At 42.4% G+C, this 23,608-nt stretch overlaps 1 protein-coding gene across 5 annotated transcripts in view; it reads left to right on the plus strand.

Moving 5' to 3' along the window:
* The window catches only part of LOC147109195 (echinoderm microtubule-associated protein-like 5), a 236,892-nt gene that overhangs the window by 106,821 nt on the left and 106,463 nt on the right, over positions 1-23,608 (plus strand). For all 5 annotated transcript variants that reach the window (XR_015080190.1, XM_086002884.1, XM_086002885.1 and 2 more), the window contains 5 exons: positions 4,709-4,814; positions 14,743-14,836; positions 16,291-16,391; positions 19,072-19,274; positions 23,168-23,279. Coding sequence is in view for 4 of the 5 variants with exons in the window: in XM_086002884.1 (XP_085859010.1) it covers positions 4,709-4,814; positions 14,743-14,836; positions 16,291-16,391; positions 19,072-19,274; positions 23,168-23,279 (616 nt within the window). In the remaining variant the exon portion in view is untranslated. The remainder of the gene's footprint in view (positions 1-4,708; positions 4,815-14,742; positions 14,837-16,290; positions 16,392-19,071; positions 19,275-23,167; positions 23,280-23,608) is intronic.

A 23,608-nucleotide genomic window follows, 5' to 3' on the forward strand; every position in this document is an offset into this window, starting at 1 on the left:
GCAGGGCAGGCCAGGCCAGTTGTTGCCTGACCTGCTGAGTATTTCCAACATTTTATGTTTAAGTTTCAGGTTTCCAGCATCTGCAATATTTTGCCTTTTGTATTACTCCCTATGAGATCTTGTGTTCCATGACTGGCACGGATGTTGGCCCATATTGCAGTGCCTCAGTTAATGCAAACTTTAATGCACTCTAGCCTTAGTGCATGCCATGAAGATCTTTCTCTGCTTTCATCTTAGATCTTTTTCTCCTCCCTGTTCTTACCAGTTGCATTGTATTGACTCCATTTGAGAGAAGCCTTTTGTCCACACAGTAATGCTTTTTGCCATTAGTGTTTAGAACTTTACTTTACATTTATGTTAAATTTCAAATTCTAAATTGAGTCCAGAAGATTCTTCATATCTAGTGGCTAGATATACTGCTTCAGCAACTTTCCTTAATCTGATTTGGCTGCATATGAGATCTGCATTGCAATGTTGAAGACTATTTGATTGTATGTGTGTCCATAGGGAGTGAATCATGGAAATTATACTGTGATTCAAAATCCATTTAAAGCTGAGGTATCTGTACAGAAGGAAAGAATATATTAAAATCTGAGGAACTGGTCCAAGTGGCGATAAGTTCTTCACTGCAGAGCCAATAATGTCATACTTCTTACAGTTCTACAGTCAGTGGGTCACCAAATGTAACATTATACAGATTCTTACTGCTAATTATCAGATCAATTATGTCCACTAGCATTTGGGAGAATTGTGACATGTTTTGCAAAGATTCTCAGCTTCAATTCCTGTGATGACCATATCATACAAAGAAAATTATATTCAGCTACAATAGACATCAGAAGACGCCAATGACACTAGTGTCTGATTTGTCTCGTGGGGGGAGGGGTTCTTCTGCTGCCACTCCTGGCCACACATTTGGATTGGTAATGACATTTAATGTGAGAGGCTTAAACCATTTGATGGCTATTGTAGAGGTACAGTGATGAAATAGTGCCTGAAGTATATTGGAAAGATGGTGCTACTCTGACCTCAGTACAAAGTCCTTGTGAGTATCAAAGTTGCCAAGAAGGTTTTTGTAAGGCTTTTAGTTCCCAAGAAATATGAGGCTACAAGAGAGAGTGGGGTTACCTACCAGACAACAAGCTTTTTCTTGCATTCTGTCTAGGAGCAAAAAGAAGAGCCAACCCAAACATGGAAGCACAATTCAAGTGTTGAATAGGTTTGGATTTTCAAGACTTGAGTTGTCAGCAGGAGAATAAGTGGCACAAAAGAAAGAACATGCATTCTTGGAGGCAGCTTTAACAATGGAGATGTAATAATTCCGTTTGAGGTCAGAGGAATTAGTGAGGCCAAGAGTATCAATATGAAGAAGGACTAAATGGAGCCTATCAAAGATAAGAGGTAGCAGCTGTTGGTTCGATTTGGGGATACATGAAGAAACTGTCTTGAAGAATTGAACAAAGATTTTCATTGCCATATTAAAGGGAATGGTAGAGATTAAGATAGCAAGTCAGCACATGAGAGCTGCCTTGTTGAGACTCTTCAAACAAGTTTTTCTCCCACCTACAGTGAGCCTCTATTCACTGTCAGCCTGTAGTGATGAGACCAAGATTGACAACTCCACAAAGTAACAGAGTGAACTGGTGTCCCAGCATTCTGTGGCTCTAATGTGCTGCACTGCCCAATTTTGCATATAACATTAAATATTTTAAAGTTTGGTTTGGGATTAAAAAGGGGGTGGGGATGGTTAGCCAGATGATTATTTCTTGTTGCATGCTTTGGTTGATGAGGATTTCCCTGTTGCTAGCTGTCAGGGTGCAATATGTCTGGCAGCATTAAATAGTATTCATGGTAACTTAGAATTTACACAGTAGTGGCACATTTAAGCAAAATAACTAAATTATAATGTAACTCCACCATTTAAAAATGGAGGGAGAGAGAAAACGAAGAACTACAGACCGGTTAGCCTAACATCAGTAGTAGGGAAAATGCTAGAATCTATTATAAAGGATGTGATAAAAGGACACTTAGAAAATATTAACGGGATTAGACAAAGTCAACATGGATTTATGAAAGGGAAATCGTGTTTGACAAACCTACTGGAGTTTTTTGAGGATATAACTGGTAGAATAGATAAGGGAGAACCAGTGGATATGGTGTATTTGGATTTTCAGAAGGCCTTTGATAAAGTCCCACATAAGAGGTTAGTGTGCAAAATTAAAGCACATGGGATTGGGGGTAATACACTGGCATGGATTGAAAATTGGTTAACAGACAGGAAACAGAGAGTAGGAATAAATGGGTCTTTTTCGGGGTGGCAGGCGGTGACTAGTGGGGTACCGCAGGGATCAGTGCTTGGGCCCCAGCTATTCATAATATATATCAATGATTTGGATGAGGGAACCAAATGTAATATTTCCAAGTTTGCTGACGAAACTAGGTGGGACTGTGAGTTGTGAGGAGGAAGCAAAGAGGCTTTAAGGTGATTTAGTCAAGTTGAGTGAGTGGGCAAATACATGGCAGATGCAGTACAATGTGGATAAATTTGAAGTTATCCACTTCGGTAGGAAAAACAGAATGGCAGAGTATTATTTAAATGGTGATAGATTGGGAAATGTTGATGTACAAAGGGACCTGGGTGTTCTTGTACACCAGTCACTGAAAGCAAACATGCAGGTGCAGCAAGCAGTTAGGAAGGCAAATGATATGTTGGCCTTCATTGCAAGAAGATTTGAGCACAGGAGCAAGGATGTCTTACTACAGTTATATAGGGCCTTGGTGAGACCACACCTGGAGTACTGTGTGCAGTTTTGGTCTCCTTACCTAAGAAAGGATATACTTGCCATAAAGGGAGTGCAGCAAAGGTTCACCAGACTGATTCCTGGGATGGCAGGACTGTCGTATGAGGAGAGATTGGGTCAACTAGGCCTGTATTCGCTAGAGTTTAGAAGAATGAGAGGGGATCTCATTGAAACATATAAAATTTTGATAGGGCTAGACAGACTGGATGCAGGGAGGATATTTCCCCTGGCTGGGGGGTCTAGAATGAGGGGTCACAGTCTCAGGATATGGGGTAGGACATTTAGGACTGAGATGAGAAGAAATTTCTTCACTCAGAGGGTGGTGAACCTGTGGAATTCTCTACCACAGAAGGCTGTGGAGGCCGTCACTGAATATATTTTAGAAGGAGATATACTATTGAATGGCGGAGCAGGCTTGAAGGGCCGAATGGCCTACTCCTGCTCCTATTTTTCTATGTTTCTATGAGTCAGAAGTAGGATTCACACACAAATAGTTTATTAATTCATCACACAGTTTGCTCCCCACTTTATCCTGTAACACAACAGATATTGCCGTGTCTCATGCTTAATTCCATAGAGCTACATATACAGGCAAACAAATAGCAATTCTTACAGTTTATCTGTGGGTAGATTTGGACATCTAATGCCTTACGGCATGCTGAAAACAGCTTTTATCAGAAGTAAGTGAATTTGTAGCTTAGTGAATATCAAATTTAAATTGTAGTGATCCTATCCTGAGGCATTCTGTGAGCTTCCTGAGTGGTATGCTCTGATTTCCTTGGATTGCCACTTCAATGTTGCTGCTGCAACACCAGATCAGGAAAATGTGCTGCAGTTTCTTGAACTTAATTATACCACCCAAATTATACCATTCATGGGTCTGTTCCTAAAGGACACTCATTACAGCATTATATATACCATATGATTGCTGAACTGTGCTCATTTCACTTAATACGCCTCAAATGGGCATATTTATTATGGGGTTAGAGCTTTGGTATAAGCTATATATGATTTGTGCTGTATAATTAGCTGTCATAGTGAATATTATTCAATTTCAGGCATATTCCAGTTATTGTACATCTTCTATTGTCTAATAGAAAGTAATAATGTTGGCAAATGTTTGTAAACAATAATTTGTACACAATTATGAAACCAAATCCTATAGTTTGCTTTACATCTTAAACCCTTTTAAAATTACAAATGTTTTAATGGCCCTCCCCTTTCAACTCTTGAGTTCCTCTGGGATCACATTCTAACTTCTGTCCATGATTAAAAATAAATGTAACAATGACCTACTGGCTAAGGTGTCTGTTGTAGTATTAAGTCACACATATCAGAAAATTTAAGATTCAATTTCCAATCTGTATTGAATTAGCTGATCTGAGCACTGCATTTAGCCTTAGTTTGGAATAAGGAGTGGGGGGGGAATAAAAGAGAGTTTCTACTTTGGATTGCTGTTCAGTGACCTCTGCTGAAGTATGTGAGTGCGAACAAGCTAGGAGAGAACAGGATGAGACAGTGCTGCACTCCATGTTTGAATAAGCCGCTGACATTAACTATCTAGATTATACATAAAAGACTGGTATCCTGAGCGAGGTGACTGAACCACACCTCAGCATGAGTTGCACTTTCAGGAGAGAAGGGGGAGAGAATTGTTTTTTTTTTTAAATCCTGAAGATTCCCACAGCGATCCCTGTACTCAGGAATAACCATATAGTTCCATCCAAAAAATGTCATTGCAAAATTTCCTCTGACTAAGCAACCGACCTGTTGTATGCGGAGTATACTTCCAGTTCTGTTAATTGAGCAGTATTATTTTCATGAATATCAGTAAGAATTTAACATCATTAAAAATCTCTGCTCGTCTGGAAATAATCATTGTAAATTGTTTTTCTTTGTCTATTTAGGTGAGCCGTGATTCTGCAATTCATATCTGGGATGCAGAGGTATTGAAGCCGCTATCAATTTTAAAAGGACATCACCAGTTTGGGGTTTGTGCAGTAGATTTTTCAGGTAAAGGATAACACTATCTATCTATATATATAAATCGGTACTCCTGTCTGTCTGTCATTCTGTCTGTCTGTCATCGCGTGTGCGTCTGTTGGGTATGCGCTCAAAAGTTACAGGGCGTACCTACGCGCGCGTTACCTCCAAAGAAAGCTTACGCTTCCGAGACGGTTTTAAGCGTATTTACATTTCGGCCGGGCTAAAATCGTGCCTGCGGTATCCGAAAAACCTTAACATTCCGCTCATTAGCATCTCATTATCCGCTCATTAGCGACAGAGTGACCTCGAGCTCGACCAATCGTACGCCGGGTTGCTGGCGTGTGCCGCCGGGCCAATCGGTGCGTGTGTGGCCGGGCCTTATCGTTCTGAACCGAGGTGAGTCGCCGCCATCTTGATTCCAAACTTTTCCTTTTTCCCGCTTTCTGCGTCTTTTAAAAAAAAGTTGCTTTTAAAACACATATTGTTTTAAAAAAAAAAATGATTTAGAAACGAATTAACTTATCTAATCTCATTAATTTTCCTACCTTTCCCCGTTTTTCCAGGTAGGCCTCGAAGCCTCGGCTTCTCCTTCGCACCCACGCCCGAGCTAGGCACCTCCCGGCCCCACTCGAAGGCTGGAGGGCCGAGCCTCAGCCCAGCACCGCTAGGGTGCGCGCGCAGCAGGAGCTGAGACGCAGCGTCTCTCTCTGGCTCGGCCGGGGGGCGGGGCTTGCTGAGCGTCAAGCGTTACCCTGGCAACCGGTTCCGCCAGCCGTCTCGCACAGCCGCAATCGGCGGTCTTCACCTCTCGGGGGGGGGGGGGGGGGGGCGGCGACCCTCGGGGGAGGCTGCGACCCTCGGGGGGGGGGGGGGGCCGCGACCCTCGGGGGGGGGGGGCCGCGACCCTCGGGGGGGGTCCCCCGCCCTCCCGCTCCCCTCCCTCCCCCCCGCCCCCTCCCCTTCCCCCCCCTCCCCCTCCCCTTCCCTTCCCCCCGCCCTCCCTTCCCTCCCCCCCGCCCTCCCTTCCCCCCCCCCCCCCCGCCCTCCCTCAGTCGCTCTCTCTCTCTTCCAACAACAACATGCCCTCAAAAAAGCCTCGGCACTGCCGGGCACTTCAGCTAGTTTATTATAATCCTATACCTGTGCTGCATATTAAAGGCAAATTACATACATATATAGGTATTCAACAACCTTTGGTATCTTCTGATGAATTCCTTCACAGTCAATGCTGTCTCCAAATGTGATCCTCTTTTGTACTTCATACAAGTGCAATATATGATTCCTGTTGGTGAATTTTTGAGGCCTCTGCACACTTAATAACTAGATAAGATGCAAAATATTTTCTTGCTGAGCATTCTACTTTTTTTAAACTTGAATATTCAACAGGGAATACTCACCTTGCTATCTAAACCCTTATCTTCCCTGTTTGTGTAAGACGTTCAGATTGTCTGACAGTTTATAGAGTTCAGACCCATGGAACAGACAACTCGGGACAAAGATTTCAGGGTAAACTATTCTTTACTTCAAATCAGCGAGAGGTTACAAGTAAGTACCAAATACAAACCATACTCAATTCATTTACTTATTACAAGTAAGCACGCATGAGTCTAAAATCATTTACTTTAAGCTCAAGTGATCATAAACAACCCCAGCCTAGTGCGAGCAAGCACTGAGTGCGAGTCATCAAAGCGTGCTGTGAGTTTGGGTAAGTGTGAGAGTTCTTAAATTGTTATTTCTCTTTAAATCATTCTTGATGAGATTGCTTAAGCAGTTTAAGTAAAGGGGAAAAGTTAAATATTTGGGATTCTGTTGGTTTAAGAAGAGTAAAACAAGGTTACACTGCAGTAGGAGTAAATTGGCACAGCAGGCAGTGGAAACCAGTTTTCTAACCAATCAGCAGGGGTGACTCATTTGGCTGTAAACAAACAAACAGTATAAAAAGACCAGTCCTAGTGCGAGTCATCAAAGCGTGCTGTGAGTTTGGGTAAGTGTGAGTTAGGGTAAGTGGGGTGTTAGGTGCTCTTTTCAAACTTTAACTCTGTGGGTTGCAGTTAATAAGGCCTTTCTGGTGCAGAGTGACTGTTGGTAAACCATTTAACTGGTGTAACTAGAGGGATTGATTTAATTTAAATCCAATTAATTAAAGGGGATACTAGCATCTAAAATCGGGCAGAGGGTGTCCATAACTAACAATAAAAAATTTAATTAATTACATAGAATGGAGCAGGTGATGTGTTACTGTTGCGAGATGTGGGAGCCGGTGAACCCCATTGAGGCTAACGGTGATTACGTCTGTGACAAGTGTCTGCTGCTACAGGAACTCCAGCTCCGTGTTGATGAGCTGGAGTCTGAGCTTCAGACACTGCGACACATCAGGGAGGGGGAGAAGTACCTGGACTCTGTGTATCAGGAGGTGGTCACACCTATGAAGTTAATTAATTCAGATGTAGCCCATGGTCAGGGACAGGACGGTGTGACTACGAATGAGGCAGGTACGGGGATCCAGGAGGTAGAGCTGGAGGAGCCGCAGCCCTTGCTCTTGTCCAACAGGTTCGAGGTTCTTACTCCCTGTGGGGACAGGAGCAGGGACTGCAGGGAGGATGAGCAACCTGGCCACAGCACCGTGGAACGGGGGGCCATTCAAGAGGGGGGAGTAAATAGAAATGTTGTAGTGGTAGGGGATAGTATTATTAGGGAGATAGATAGAGTTCTCTGCAGCCGAGAGCGAGAGTCCCAAAGGCTGTGTTGCCTACCCGGTGCCAGGGTTAAGGACATCTCCTCTGGGCTGGAAAGAAACTTGCAGTGGGAGGGGGTGGATCCAGTTGTCGTGGTCCATGTTGGTACAAACAACGTAGATAGGGCTAGGAAGCCGGTTCTGTTAAAGGAGTATGAGCAGCTAGGGGTCAAATTAAAAAACAGAACCTCAAGGGTAATAATCTCTGGATTATTACCTGAGCCACGAGCGAATTTGGCTAGGACAAATAAAATTAGAGAGTTAAATGCGTGGCTCAAAGACTGGTGTGGGAGAAATGGGTTTTGCTTCCTGGGACACTGGCACCAGTACTGGGGCAGGAGGGAGCTGTTCCGTTGGGACGGGCTTCACTTGGCCAGTGCTGGGACTAGAGTCCTGGCGGATCATATAACTAGGGCTGTAGAGAGGGCTTTAAACTAACTAGTGGGGGGGAGGTTCCTAGAGAGCAAATAATAAAAATGACAACAGAGAAGGTCATAGACTTAGGTAGCAGTGGGGAAATTAAAAACCAGAGCGTGTCAGGAAGGGGCAGAAGGTATGGAGTAAAAGGTAAAGTAATAAAAAGGGCAAAAGCAGGAACTAAGTGTCACAAAACATATTTGAAAGTTCTCTATCTGAATGCACGTAGCATTCGTAACAAAATAGACGAGTTAATGGCACAAATAACTACATATGGGTATGATCTTGTGGCCATTACAGAAACATGGCTGCAGGGTGACAATGCCTGGGAATTAAACATACCAGGTTATTTAACGATCAGGAAGGACAGGCAGGAAGGAAGGGGAGGTGGGGTGGCTATGTTAATAAAGGAAGGAATCACTGTAATACAGAGAAATGATATTGGGTCAAAAGATCAGGATAATGAAACAGTTTGGGTGGAGGTAAGGAATAATAAGGGGAAAAAAACACTAGTGGGCGTAGTCTATAGGCCTCCGAACAGTTACAACTCTGTTGGACGGAGTATCAATCAGGAAATAGTTGAGGCTTGTAATAAGGGAACATCTATAATTATGGGGGATTTTAACTATCATATTAATTGGACAAATCAAATTGGGCAGGGCTGCCTTGAGGATGAGTTCATTGAGTGTATTAGGGATGGGTTTCTTGAGCAGTATGTAACTGAACCGACCAGGGGGCAAGCAACCTTAGGTCTGGTCCTGTGTAACGAGACAGGATTAATTAAAAATGTCCTAGTAAAGGATCCCCTTGGAATGAGTGACCATAACATGGTTGAATTCCATATTCAATTAGAGGGTGAGAAGGTTGGATCTCAAACAAGCCTGCTAAGCTTGAATAAAGGAGACTATGAAGGTATGAGAGCGGAATTGAGTAGAGTGGATTGGGAAAATAGATTAAAGGGTAAGACGATACATGATCAGTGGTGTACATTTAAGGAGTTATTTTACAACTTCCAAAAAATATATATTCCACTGAGAAGAAAAGGGTGTAAAAGAAAAGACAGCCATCCGTGGCTAAGTAAAGAAATTAAGGATAATATTCGACTAAAAACATCGGCATATAAGGTAGCCAAATCTAGTGGGAGGATAGAGGATTGGGAAAACTTTAAAAGACAGCAAAAAATAACTAAAAGATTGATTAAGAAAGGGAAGATAGATTATGAACGTAAATTAGCAAAAATATAAAAACAGATAGTAAGAGTTTTTATAGTTATATAAAAAGAAAAAGAGTGGCTAAAGTTAATGTTGGTCCCTTAGAGGATAGATAGGACCGGGAAATTAATGGTGGGAAATATGGAGATGGCAAAAACACTGAATGAATATTTTGTATCAGTCTTTACAGTAGAGGACACTAAGAATATCTCAACACTGGACAAACAGGGGGCTATGGTGGGGAGGAGCTAAACACGATCAAAATCACTAAGGAAGTGGTACTCGGTAAAATAATGGGACTCAAGGCAGATAAATCACCTGGACCTGATGGCTTACATCCTAGGGTCTTGAGGGAAGTGGCGGTAGGGATTGTGGATGCATTGGTAATAATTTTCCAAAACTCCCTGGACTCCGCAAAGGTCCCGGCAGACTGGAAAACTGCTAATGTAACACCCTTATTTAAAAAGGGCAGTAGACAGAAGGCTGGAAACTATAGACCGGTTAGCCTAACATCTGTGGTAGGTAAAATTTTGGAGTCCATTATTAAGGAGACAGTAACAGGACATTTGGATAATAATTTAATAGGACAAAGTCAGCATGGTTTTATGAAGGGGAAGTCATGTTTGACAAATTTGCTGGAGTTCTTTGAGGAAGTAACATACAGGGTGGATAAAGGGGAACCAGTGGACGTAGTGTATTTAGACTTCCAAAAGGCATTTGACAAGGTGCCACACAAAAGATTATTGCTTAAGATAAAAAATCACGGGATTGGGGGTAATATTCTGGCATGGATAGAGGATTGGCTATCTAACAGAAGGCAGAGAGCTGGGATAAATGGTTCATTCTCAGACTGGCAATCAGTAACTAGTGGTGTTCCGCAGGGGTCAGTGCTGGGTCCCCAACTCTTTACAATCTATATTAACGATTTGGAGGAGGGGACCGAGTGTAACATATCAAAGTTTGCAGATGATACTAAGATGGGAGGGAAAGTAGTGAGTGAGGAGGACATAAAAAACCTGCAAGGGGACATAGACAGGCTAAGTAAGTGTGCAGAGATTTGGCAGATGGAATACAATACTGGAAAGTGTGAGGTTATGCACTTTGGCAGGAAAAATCGTAGAGCAAGTTATTATCTTAATGGCAAGAAACTGGAAAGTACTGAAGTACAAAGGGATCTGGGGGTCCTGGTGCACGAAACTCAAAAGGTTAGTATGCAGGTGCAGCAAGTGATTAAGAAGGCCAATGGAATGTTGGCTTTCATTGCTAGGGGGATAAAATATAAAAATAGAGAGGTATTGCTTCAGTTGTACAAGGTATTGGTGAGACCGCACCTGGAATACTGCATACAGTTTTGGTGTCCATACTTAAGAAAAGACATACTTGTTCTCGAGTCAGTACAAAGAAGGTTCACTCGGTTAATCCCAGGGATGAGGGGATGGACATATGAGGAGAGGTTGAGTAGATTGGGACTCTACTCATTGGAGTTCAGAAGAATGAGAGGCGATCTTATTGAAACATATAAGATTGTGAAGGGGTTGGATCGGGTGGATGCGGGGAGGATGTTCCCGATGATGGGTGAAACTAGAACTAGGGGGCATAGTCTTAGAATAAGGGGCTGCTCTTTCAAAACTGAGATGAGGAGGAACTACTTCACTCAGAGGGTGGTAGGTCCATGGCATATGCTGCCCCAAAAAGCTGTAGAAGCTACATCATTACATAAATTTAAAACAGAAATAGACAGTTTCCTAGAAGTAAAGGGAATTAAGGGTTACAGGGAGCGGGCAGGAATTTGGACATGAGACCAGGTTCGGATCGGACATGGCCCTGTGGGTAGCGGAGCGGGCCCAGGGGCCGTGTAGCCTGATCCTGCTGCTATTTCGTGTGTCTAATTCTGTTAGATTCAGGAGATGGTTCTGTGATAGTAGATTGGCGGTTAGGATCAGATCAACCATGATCTTATTGAATGGCGGAGCAGGCTCGAGGGGCCGATTGGCCTACTCCTGCTCCTATTTCTTATGTTCTTATATGTACTAACACCAGTGAGAGGTCAATTCAGCGATGACTAGATGTATGACTTTAACTGGCAACTGACCAGGTCGCCCACGACTGCAGCCACGAGTGTCAGTCTACAACATCCCTTATACCCCAAAACGTGGCAACTCACCCACAGCATTCGTGTCCCAAACTGTGAGATTAACGTTGTTTTCTCTCTCTCTCTCTCTCTCTCTCTCTCTCTCTCTCTCTCTCTCACTTTCTATCTGTTTTGACACTTAGTTAACCAAGGCTAGACATTCAAGGGTTGGAGGGAGTCATCGTTTTCACAGTTTGAAGGTTGTTGACTCCTGGTTCTCACAGAATTTTCAAGATCTTATCTTTTGGAGGAAAAAACCAGCACATCATTTATTTTACAAATGTTTTAGCCAAGCAATCTCTTGCCCTCAAAGCTTGTCGGTACATTTGGTCACTTTTAGATACAGTCAAGTTTACCATGGACAATAGTACTTAAGGTAGATTAAAGTTTAGAAGGCAACAACTTGCATTTATGTAGCGCCTTTAACGTAGTAAAACATCCCAAGGTGCTTCACAGGAGCGTTATCGGACAAAATTTGTCACCGAGCCACATAAAGAGATATTAGGACAGGTGACCAAAAGCTTTGTCAAAGAGGTAGATTTTAAGGAGTGTCTTAAAGGAGGAGAAAGAGATGGAAAGGTTTAGGGAGGGAATTTCAGAACTTGGATACTAGACAGCCAAAAGCACGGCCACAAATGTTGGGGCAGTGGAAATCGAGGATGCACAAGAGGCCAGAATTAGAGGAGCACAGAGTTCTCGGAGGGTTGTATGGCTGGTGGAGGTTACAGAGATAGGGTGTGGCAAGGGATTAGAACACAAGGATGCAAATTTTCAACTAGAGGTGTTACTGGACCGGGAGCCAATGTAGGTCAGCGAGCACAGGGTTGATGGGTGAACGGGACTTGGTGCGAGTTAAGATATGGGCAACAGAGTTTTGGATGAGCTGAAGTTTATGGAGGGTGGAACGTGGGAGGCCGGCCTGGAGAGCATTGGAATAGTAGAATCTGGAGGAAACAACAACGTGGTTGCGGGTTTCAGTAGCAGATTGGCTGAGGCATGGCGGAGATGGACATTATTACGGAGGTGGAAGTAGGTATTTTCCCTGACCTCTAGTCAGGCCTCAGCTTGCAAGCCCAGAGAATATTTTTGGACCTGCTGGTGAATATCCGTTCCATTTACAGTATCTGTGAACTCTCTCTTCCTCCTGAACACTCATTATTAATTTTGTAACTTTCTGTTGCTTCCACTCTGCTGCATGTGCATTATTGATGCTATTTCAGTTTCAAGCTCCTGTACCTTCCTATCCTCTACCTCTGTCTCCCAGTTCCTCCGCCTTCACTAAGGATTTGGAATTAGGTTCCTCAGACAATTAAGGCACTTAAATTGCTGCTTAAAATACTGTAAGTTTGCTAAATGATGGAGCATGTAATTTTTTGTGCATGATTGTTTCTATGCAAGTTGTCCAAAGGGATCATTAGCCCCAAAACACAATAACCAGCTTGTAGTCAATCACTCATGTTCACTTACTGCTGGCAGAGATAACCAGCTGAAGATGAAGGTGTCATGTTGATTTCTGAAATTGTGCATTGACATGTAAGATTCTTTGTTACATTTTACAGACCATGTGATGGTTTTGCCCCGTTGTTAGCACTCTCGTCTCAGCCTTGTGGATTCCAAGGCTTCAGCACATAATCTACACAGAGGTTATGGTATCATTTGATAGAGATGTTTGAAATTATGAAGGGATGCAACAGAGTAGATAGAAACAGATCATTTCTAGTCAATGAGATGTGTGCAATGAGGGGACAAAAATATAAGTTTAAATATAAGAGATTTAGAACAGAGTGTTGGAGAAAACCTATTTTACATAGAGGGTTATTAGACTGTGGAATGAACTAGCAGAGTTCTTGATTGAAGCAGAGGCCATGTCAACATTTAAAAATAGGTGGTTGGAGGAAAGGGGAATAAAGGGATATGGGAAAAGGGCAGGCACATGGAATTAGGACTACTGCTCATGTGGTGGATAAACACCAACACAAACTGGTTTGGCCAAATGGTCCATTTCCTGTTTCCATTTAGTAATTTCTATATAATTCGGTGCAGACTGATGCCAAGGGGAGCTGAATTATTGGACGATCCATCTTTAGATGAGACATTTAACCGAAATCCAGTCTGCCTGTTCTAGTGGATGTTAAACAATAGAAAATTCTCCTGATATCCTAGCCATCATTCCTCACTCAATCAACACCAACAGAATAGAGAATACAGTGTAGCTGGTCTTTTATCTCTGCTGCTTGGAGAGCCCAGTCTGCACACATTGGTAGCTGTGTTTTCCTACATAACAATAGTGGCTGCACTTGAAAGTAATTTTTTGCATATGAAGTATACTGAGAAACGTGATGAGGTGCCGTATAAATGAAAGTCTTTCTTTCATCTGGACTTTTAATGGAAACCTTTTGTAGGCCATCAGATTAACCGGACACGGTTATCTCCATCTATGTGTAGTTACTACTGCGAATCTTGAGGAAGCCCACAATGATGTAGAATTGATGCTCTCTCTGTGTAATTGATTTCTGTGCAAATAATTGAGTGCAACCACGATAGAACAGATCACTTGTCACATCTTTAATGCAGCTGGGTATCCTTCTCTGGCATTACTACCGGGTAATTGAAATAATCCAATAGTAAAAAGTTAAATTGTAACCCTCATGGCCACAGGCAGCGCAGTTATAGTCGTGGAGGGGATCAATACATCCTCTGCTGGTTTTTGAAACAGTTGTGTAATTGCCTCCCTGGGGAGTTCAAACTCTGGATCCATGGTAAAGTAATCTGGTTTTATAGCATTTACTGTGAGATATGGGAATTTCCTGTGAGTCATGTGCCTGTGTGCCCTCGCCTCCCATTATTTGAAAGGATGATGACCGCCACTATTAATGTAAAATCCATGAAATACTCAGCAGGTCAGGCAGCATCTGTGGAGAGAGAAAGAGAGTTAAAGTTTCAGGTTCAGTTCATCTGACGGAAGTTCATCAACCTGAAACGTTAACTCTGTTTCTCTCTCCACTGAGGTTGCCTGACCTGCTGAGTATTTCAAACATTTCCTGTTTTGATTTCAAATATCCAGCATCCGCAGTATTTTGCTTTTGTATTAGTGGAAAATCCATGGTTGCCAAACCAGAGAAGTGACAATCCACAGGCTCCTTTTAAATATTCATTAAGTACAGTGTAGCTTATTCTCATTTGATTTTTTTTCCGTTAATCCCCTTCCCCTTCCCATTGATTAGTTTAATTGATATTTTGCCAACAGATTCCAAAACTCTTGTTGGATACTATTAACCTCTCTCTGCACCCTAGCAGAGCTAGGAGATTCACAAGTGGGTGGATCTTTGAGCTTTCTAGGATGTTATGAACTAGGGACTTTAGGTTCAATAGGATTAAACGATGTGTTGTCCAGTATATATGTTCTGAGTACAAAATATGATCGCGTTGAAAAAAAAAAGTTTAATGTTTTATTTATTTCAGCGGATGGAAAACGTTTGGCATCAGTAGGGCTGGATGAAAATCACACCATAGTTCTCTGGGATTGGAAGAAAGGAGAAAAACTTTCTTCAGTAAGGTAGGCGTTTAGTACTGTGCTTTGCTACAGGATCTCCTTCAGTCAACAGTTAGGCTCATACTATGCATAACCTTAGGTGAATTATTTCCCTGGACTGTACCTGGGCATAAATAAAATCAATCATGTTTGTACCATATCATTTCACCTTCTCATGTCTTCAGTTTATCTGTTGTCATATTGTGAAATTTTATCAAATGACATGTTTTTGTTCTGTTGCTATCAAAGAATTGCTTTATTTAGCCATTCTTTCTTCAATTCAAATATTTTAAAATCCTTTTATTAGTTTCTAAAGCCTAAAAATTTGGTTGCTTTGCGCCTCCCGTTAGCGCTCCTCCCCTTTAAGAAGGGGAAGAAGGCCTGCAGTATCGCGGCGCCCCAAGAGGGAGGCGGGCCACTTCCAGTAGCACCCCAAAGGGGGCACAACTCAATTTTTCCCCTTAAATATTTACTGGTTCCCTGTTTAAATACATTTTGTAATTTATTGGATCTCTTTTTTTAAGTTGAAATGAAAATGCAAGGCAGTTAACTCTCTCTTGAATCTGTCCATTTTGGCTTTTATTCATTTTTTTTTCATATGAATTTGCATTCACTGCACAGCTGTCAGTAAATTTCATAAATGGACAAATGAAAGTGTGAAGTAGCTCCTGTGATATCTTGTTCACTTTTAGGTAGTACTGTAGTTTATCATTTATATATTTTCACACACTGACTGATAAGGCCGAATACTTAAATTGTATACAATACCTTTCTGTTGCAATGATAAATGAAGAATTTTATACTAAGTATTTTAGAACATAAGAACATAAGAAATAGGAGCAGGAGTAGGCCAATCGGCCCCTCGAGCCTGCTCCGCCATTCAATAAGATCATGGCTGATCTGATCCTAACCGCCAATCCACTATCATAGAACCATCTCCTGAATCTAACAGAATTAGACACACGAAATAGGAGCAGGATCAGGCTACACGGCCCCTGGGCCTGCTCCGCTACCCACAGGGCCATGACCGATCCGAACCTAGTCTCATGTCCAAATTCCTGCCCATTCCCCATAACCCTTTATTCCCTTTACTTCTAGGAAACTGTCTATTTCTGTTTTAAATGTATGTAATGATGTAGCTTCTACAGCTTTTTGGGGCAGCATATTCCATGGACCTACCAGCCTCTGAGTGAAGTAGTTCCTCCTCATCTCAGTTTTGAAAGAGCAGCCCCTTATTCTAAGACTATGCCCCCTAGTTCTAGTTTCACCCATCATCGGGAACATCCTCCCCGCATCCACCCGATCCAACCCCTTCACAATCTTGTATGTTTCAATAAGATCGCCTCTCATTCTTCTGAACTCCAATGAGTAGAGTCCCAATCTACTCAACCTCTCCTCATTTGCTAATATTGATCATTTTCTAAGTCATTTGGTTATGAAAGGAAACAATGAAGTAAAAGTCAAAACTGTTTCTTTAGAGGAAGTGCAGAGAAGATATTTGTTGTCAAGTTGAATCCCTATATACCAGACAAGTTGGTGACAGCTGGAATAAAACACATCAAGTTCTGGCAGCGAGCAGGTAGGACAGTAAATGCTACTATTTTTACATCTGTAAAATTCTTTTTCGAATGATGGCTTGTATTTTAAATTTCCACTTTGCTGCAGGTTTTCTGAATCTCTAATTTTTAGGGAATAATTTTTTTTCTGGACACACTACTATCTATAGTGACATGCATATATAAAAGTTCAAACAGAAACTCCTCAGTTTCAGTAAACTTCTGCTTATTCATGGCTTTACTAACCCCAATGTATATTCACATAAAAACTTTAAAAAATGTTATTCAGCTTTTTTCTAATTTGGCTAAATAATTAAACATAAGAACATAAGAAATAGGAGCAGGAGTAGGCCAATCGGCCCCTCGAGCCTGCTCCGCCATTCAATAAGATCATGGCTGATCTGATCCTAACCGCCAATCTACTATCACAGAACCATCCCCTGCATCTAACCGAATTAGACACACGAAATAGGAGCCCGCTCCACTACCCACAGGGCCATGACCGATCCGAACCTAGACTCATGTCCAAATTCCTGCCCGCTCCCCGTAACCCTTAATTCCCTTTACTTCTAGGAAACTGTCTATTTCTGTTTTAAATTTATGTAATGATGTAGCTTCTACAGCTTTTTGGGGCAGCATATTCCATGGACCTACCACCCTCTGAGTGAAGTAGTTCCTCCTCATCTCAGTTTTGAAAGAGCAGCCCCTTATTCAAAGACTATGCCCCCTAGTTCTAGTTTCACCCATCATCGGGAACATCTTCCCTGCATCCACCCGATCCAACCCCTTCACAATCTTATATGTTTCAATAAGATCGCCTCTCATTCTTCTGAACTCCAATGAGTAGAGTCCCAATCTACTCAACCTCTCCTCATATGTCCATCCCCTCATCCCCGGGATTAACCGAGTGAACCTTCTTTGTACTGACTCGAGAGCAAGTATGTCCTTTCTTAAGTATGGACACCAAAACTGTACGCAGTATTCCAGGTGCGGTCTCACCAATACCTTGTACAACTGAAGCAATACCTCCCTATTTTTATATTCTATCCCCCTAGCAATGAAAGCCAACATTCCATTGGCCTTCTTAATCACTTGCTGCACCTGCATACTAACCTTTTGAGTTTCGTGCACCAGGACCCCCAAATCCCTTTGTACTTCAGTACTTTCCAGTCTCTTGCCATTAAGATAATAACTTGCTCTACGATTTTTCCTGCCAAAGTGCATAACCTCACACTTCCCAGTATTGTATTCCATCTGCCAAATCTCTGCCCACTTACTTAGCCTGTCTATGTCCCCTTGAAGGTTTTTTATGCCCTCCTCACTCACTACTTTCCCCCCATCTTAGTATCATCTGCAAACTTTGATATGTTACTCGGTCCCCTCCTCCAAATCGTTAATATAGATTGTAAAGAGTTGGGGACCCAGCACTGACCCCTGCGGAACACCACTAGTTACTGATTGCCAGTCCGAGAATGAACCATTTATCCCAACTCTCTGCCTTCTGTTAGATAGCCAATCCTCTATCCATGCCAGAATATTACCCCCAATCCCGTGATTTTTTATCTTAAGCAATAATCTTTTGTGTGGCACCTTGTCAAATGCCTTTTGGAAGTCTAAATACACTACGTCCACTGGTTCCCCTTTATCCACCCTATATGTTACTTCCTCAAAGAACTCCAGCAAATTTGTCAAATATGACTTCCCCTTCATAAAACCATGCTGACTTTGTCCTATTAAATTATGATTATCCAAATGTCCTGTTACTGTCTCCTTAATAATGGACTCCAAAATTTTACCTACCACAGATGTTAGGCTAACCGGTCTATAGTTTCCAGCCTTCTGTCTACTGCCCTTTTTAAATAAGGGTGTTACATTAGCAGTTTTCCAGTCTGCTGGGACCATTGCCGAGTCCAGGGAGTTTTGGAAAATTATTACCAATGCATCCACAATCCCTACTGCCACTTCCCTCAAGACCCTAGGATGTAAGCCATCAGGTCCAGGTGATTTATCCGCCTTGAGTCCCATTATTTTACCGAGTACCACTTCCTTAGTGATTTTGATCGTGTTTAGCTCCTCCCCCCCTTTAGCCCCCTGTTTGTCCAATGTTGGGATATTCTTAGTTTTCATAAACACATTTTCCAGAATGCCATTTTGGAGAAAGTGATTAAAATGTAATAATACATTTAATAAGTAAATGCTAGACACATGAAAGTGAACTTGCCTTTCACAGTGTGCAATTGGAGAATTTGTTTATATAAACGACATGTGTTGGGAACACACTACATGGGGTAGAAGTTTTACATATTTAAAGGGAAGTATATACCTCTTCTGTATTTCTGTAACATGTGAAATGGTGAATTACTGTTGCCTGAGTTTCTATGGTTACCAAGTAGTTGAAAGGCCTATGGACCCTGTTACAAACTTGCCTGGGGTATGGTCGTCATCATTGACTCACTTCCAAGTGGAAGTTGTGATGTACTCAGCTTGTCTTGGCAAAGGTACTCATTAAGGGGTCTAGCCCTTGGCTTGTAGGATCTGTCTCCATTCTTCAGCAATTGCAAAATGCTGAACCCCAGCAGACTTTTAATACCGTAAGAACTCCTCATATGGCCTTGCAAACTGTTTTCTGATTGTCCATTGGGTGAAGTTATAATGCAAGATCTTAAAAATTGTCTAATTGTATTTATTAATTTACTCTACAAGGTGGAGGACTGACTGGAAGAAAGGGCTGTTTTGGAAGTCTGCGGAAGACGGAAACCATAATGTGTGTAGTATATGGTTGGACAGATGAGATGGTTTTCTCAGGCACATCAGCTGGCGATGTCTGTATATGGAAAGATATGTTCATTATTAAGAGAGTCAAAGCCCATGATGGACCAATTTTCAGCATGCACGCTCTAGAAAAAGTAAGAAATAAGGAACGCCTTAAGTTACAAGACTGTAGTTGTTAGAAACAGGGCTTTCTCAATCTATTATTCACAATTGGATTTAAAACCAACATCTGGAAGACACAAGGCCGATTTCATTTTCAGATTAAATATCCTATAGTCATTACAGCCTGCAATGTCATTTTCTATCATCAATCCTTCTGTCTCCCCCAAGGAAGCAGGAAGCAATGTTTAAAATGTATTTTTTGACTCTTAATTTTTCAGTGGTAATTGCAACCACAAGAATACAGAAGACAAAGAAGTAACACTATCAGTACTGGGTCCTTTTTTTAAAGTTGTGGCTTCTTTGTGTCACCTGTAATTACGTAAAGCAACTGAATTTGGATTTTTTCCACTGTTTAGGGATTGGGTGGCACAGTTGGTTGTACATTACTTTTTCACCTCTAGGTCTTGGATTCAAATCCAACGGAGACTAAAGGGGTTATGTTTTCTCTCTTTGCTACCGGTAGTGGCTCTGAGGTTAGACTGTCTGAACTCTGTTTTCAAAGGATGCAAGTTTATTGAAAAAGGAAACACTCTCCCACAAGGGTATTGGGTGTTAGCTATGCCTTCTTGAACTCTCTGCAGCATTGACATGGTTGACCACACCATCCTCTCCTCCATTATCCAGCTTAGTGGGACTGCCCTCGCTTGGTTCCACTCTTACCTATCCAGTCAGAGCCAGGGCATCTCCTGCAATGGTTTCTCTTCCTGTCCCAGCACCATTTCTGCCCCAGCACCATTACCTCTGGAGTGCCACAAATATCTATCCTTGGCCCCTTCCAGTTCCTCATCTACATGCTGCTCATTGGTGACACCATCCGAAGACATGGGTGGTGATTTTGTCAATGGGGCGCTTTTGGAGGCGGGACTCCACTTGTCGAGTTTCAGTCCCGCCTCCATCAACTTCTGGCCAACCCTCGCTATTTTCCCTTGATTGACCTTGTTAAGCCCGCCCAGCGGGCTTAGCAGGCCAATTAAGGGAAAGCCGGTTGCCGAGAACGTCAACGTATGATGTTTCATCTGGCAAAAAATTTTGACAGATGAATTGTCATCATTTGACAGCTCTGTGAAGCTGTCAAACAGTGACATTCTCTGTAGTTTGACGAGGTCTTGAATTCAAGACCTCATCAAACTTCTTTCTTTTGCAGAAATGAGATGGTTGTTGCATTGGAGAATGCAATGGCCATCTGTCATCTCTACCGCGGAGGTGCGAGACTCTCTGCATACCTACTGACTGAAGCCTGCAGAAGAAACAAAGGTAAGTACACTTTTTCTAACACTTTGCACTTACCTCAGATATTCACCTCTCCACTCTTGCACCCATCACTCACCTCCACAGCACACTTTTGGACCCCTCCGACCCCCGCAGACCCACTACTCACCTCGCTGACCTGGCGGGTTTCGGAGCCTTCGGGGAGCCCGCACTTGAGGGCAAAAAGGGGATAATCCTATTTTCTGCCTGTTAACTACCTGTTAACAGGCAGTTAATTGGCTTTAATCCCTTCCCACCTCCAAGGAGATGGGACCCGGCGCGGGACAGCTACAAGCCTCCTGGCGAGATGGCTTGGGGGTGGGCTGGGCACCTGCCCCCAAATTCTGTCATTTTCCTGACAGTCCTGCCTCAAAACCTGCCTCCCCAGGGCTGGCAAAATCGCCCCATGGAGTCAGGTTCTACATGTATGCTAATGCCATGCAGTTTTTTTTTCCACCACCTCTCTTGACTCATCCACTGCCTGTTTTGTCAGACTGCTTGTCCGACATCCAGTCCTGGATGAGCTGTAATTTCTTCCAGTTAAACACTGGGAAGAGCAAAGCTATCCTCCGTACCCTTACTACCGATTCCATTATCCTCCACGGCCACTGTTCCAACTTGAATCACACTGTCTGCAACCTTGATGTCCTATATGACTGAGCCAAGTTTTCGAACCTAAATCCTCTCCATCACAAAAACTGCCTAATTTCACTCTCTAACATCATCCATCTCTCCTCCTACCTCAGCCCATCTGCAGCCAAAACCCTCATTCATACCTTTGTTGCTACCAGACTCGGCTATTCCAACGTTCTCCTGGTCACTCTCCTATCTTCCACCCTCCATAAACTTTCACTCATCCAAAACTCTGTTGCTCATGTCCTGTCCTGCAACAAGTCCCATTCACCCATCACCTCTGTGCTCACTGACCTACATTGGCTCCCAGACCCCCCAATGCTTCAAATTTGAAGTACTCGCCCTCGTTCAAATCGTTTCATGGCATTGCCCTATCCTATCTCTGTAACCATCTGCATCTCTACAACCCTCCAAGAACTCTGCGTTCTTTTAACTCTGGCCTCTCGTACATCCTGAAATCCCTTCACCCCAATATTGGTGTCTAGGCCCAAACTCTGAAATTCCCTCCATCCACCTCCCTCTCCTCATTCAAGACCCGTCTTTAAACCCGTGTCTTGACAAGGCTTTTAGTCGCCCCTTTCTTAATATTGCCTTCCTTGGCTGGAGTCAATATTCGTCTTACTGCACTTCTGTGAAGCACCTTGGGGCTTTTTTCTACATTAAAGGGTGCTATACAAGTGCAAATGACTGTTATCCTATTTTCCAGCTTTTTACCTTAAGAGTAGGGTCACAAGTTTGAGATGTTACCCTTTGGCTCAGTGGTAGCACTCTTGCCATTGAGTCAGAAGGTTGTGGGTCCAAGCCCCACCTTCCGATGCGACATTAAAGTGAGGACTTGTCTGCTCTCTCAGGTGGATGTAAAAGATCCGATTACACTTTTTGAAGAAGAGCAGGGGAGTTCTCCCAGTGCTCTGGCCAACATTCAGCCCTCAACAAACATCACTAAAAAAACAGATTATCTGGAATGCCCTGAGGTCGTGTGAGGTGCTATATGAATGCAAGCTAGTTTCTTTTTTTTTCTTTTTAAGATCCTATCTTTTAAAATCTTACACATGTTTTAATGCATGAATATTTAATGAGTGCCTTGCTCTTCATAGCATAAAGAGTTATTTTTATTAGCTAATTACAAGAGTGGAAAACACCAGATATTCTATTGGAAAAAATGCTTATAATTGAATAACTTAGTTCTGTCCATTTTATAAACTTTAGAAGAACTAAATCACAAAACTAGGTTAATCTGTTCTGCTAGATTTACACTATTGTTAATTAATGAATATGTACAAGCTTAACTCTGCTGACAGGAAAGTATATAATCTTAGAAACTTACAGCACAGTAGGAGGCCATTCAGTCCTTCGTGCCTGTGCTGGCTCTTGGGGTGAGCAGTCGTACTTTTTGTCCGTAACCCTGTAAGTTCCTCATCCTCATGTACCTGTCCAATTCCCTTTTAAAATTATTTATGGAATCCGCTTCCACCACTTTTTCAGGTAGAGCGTTCCAGATCCTGATAACTCTGAGTGAAAACAATTCTCCTTATCTCCCCTCTCGATCTTTTGCCAATGATTTTAAATCTATGATCCTCAGTTATTGACCCACTCGCCAGAGGGAATACTTTTTCCCTATTTACTCTAAAACCTCTCATCTTGAAAACCTCTATTAGGTCACCTCTTAACCTTCTCTGTTCCAAGGAGAACAGTCCTAACTTTCCCAACCTCTCCTCATAACTGAAGTTCCTCATCCCTGATACCATCCTGGTAAACCTCCTCTGCACCCTTTCTAAGGCCTTTACCTCTTTCCTGAAGTGGGGTGCCAGAATTGTCCACAACACTCCAACTGAGGCCTAACCAGTGATTTATAAAGTTCTAGCATCATCGCTTCTACATATTGTAGATGGCATCAGATCTTTTGAATTATTTTGGATTAAACATGTCAGAAAGATGTATTTTTATTATTATTTTTTATGCTAGCTTGTTCTTCTTTCTCCAGGGATTTGTGACTGGTGGGAAAGATGGTGTCGTTGTACTCTGGGATGATACTTTTGAGCGGTATCTGAAAACATATGGGATCAAACGTTCTGCACTTGCCCCTGGCTCTAAAGGTACTAATTTACCAAACATTTGTTATGTAATCTAGTATATTCTTGAGCCTAATTACAAAATCATCTCTCTATTGAGATAAAACTGTCAATATTTGTCAGTGTCAGCGGTGTAGGGGGAGAAATTGCAAAATATCAAGAGCAGGCTGATCAAGCGCAAAGGGATGTAGATTGGAAAAGGTGGGCTGAGAAATGGCAAATGAAATTCAGTGTCAACAACTGTAAAGTGATGAGACTGGGGAAAAATAATAAATACTATAAGCTAAATGGAAAAGGATTTGAGGTTATTGGTGGACAGATCACTAAAACTATCTGCAATAGGATCTGGAATT

This window comes from Somniosus microcephalus, chromosome 12 (assembly GCF_052327205.1).
Source record: "Somniosus microcephalus isolate GS21.2 chromosome 12, FLI_Smic_1.0, whole genome shotgun sequence".
NCBI lineage: Eukaryota > Metazoa > Chordata > Chondrichthyes > Squaliformes > Somniosidae > Somniosus > Somniosus microcephalus.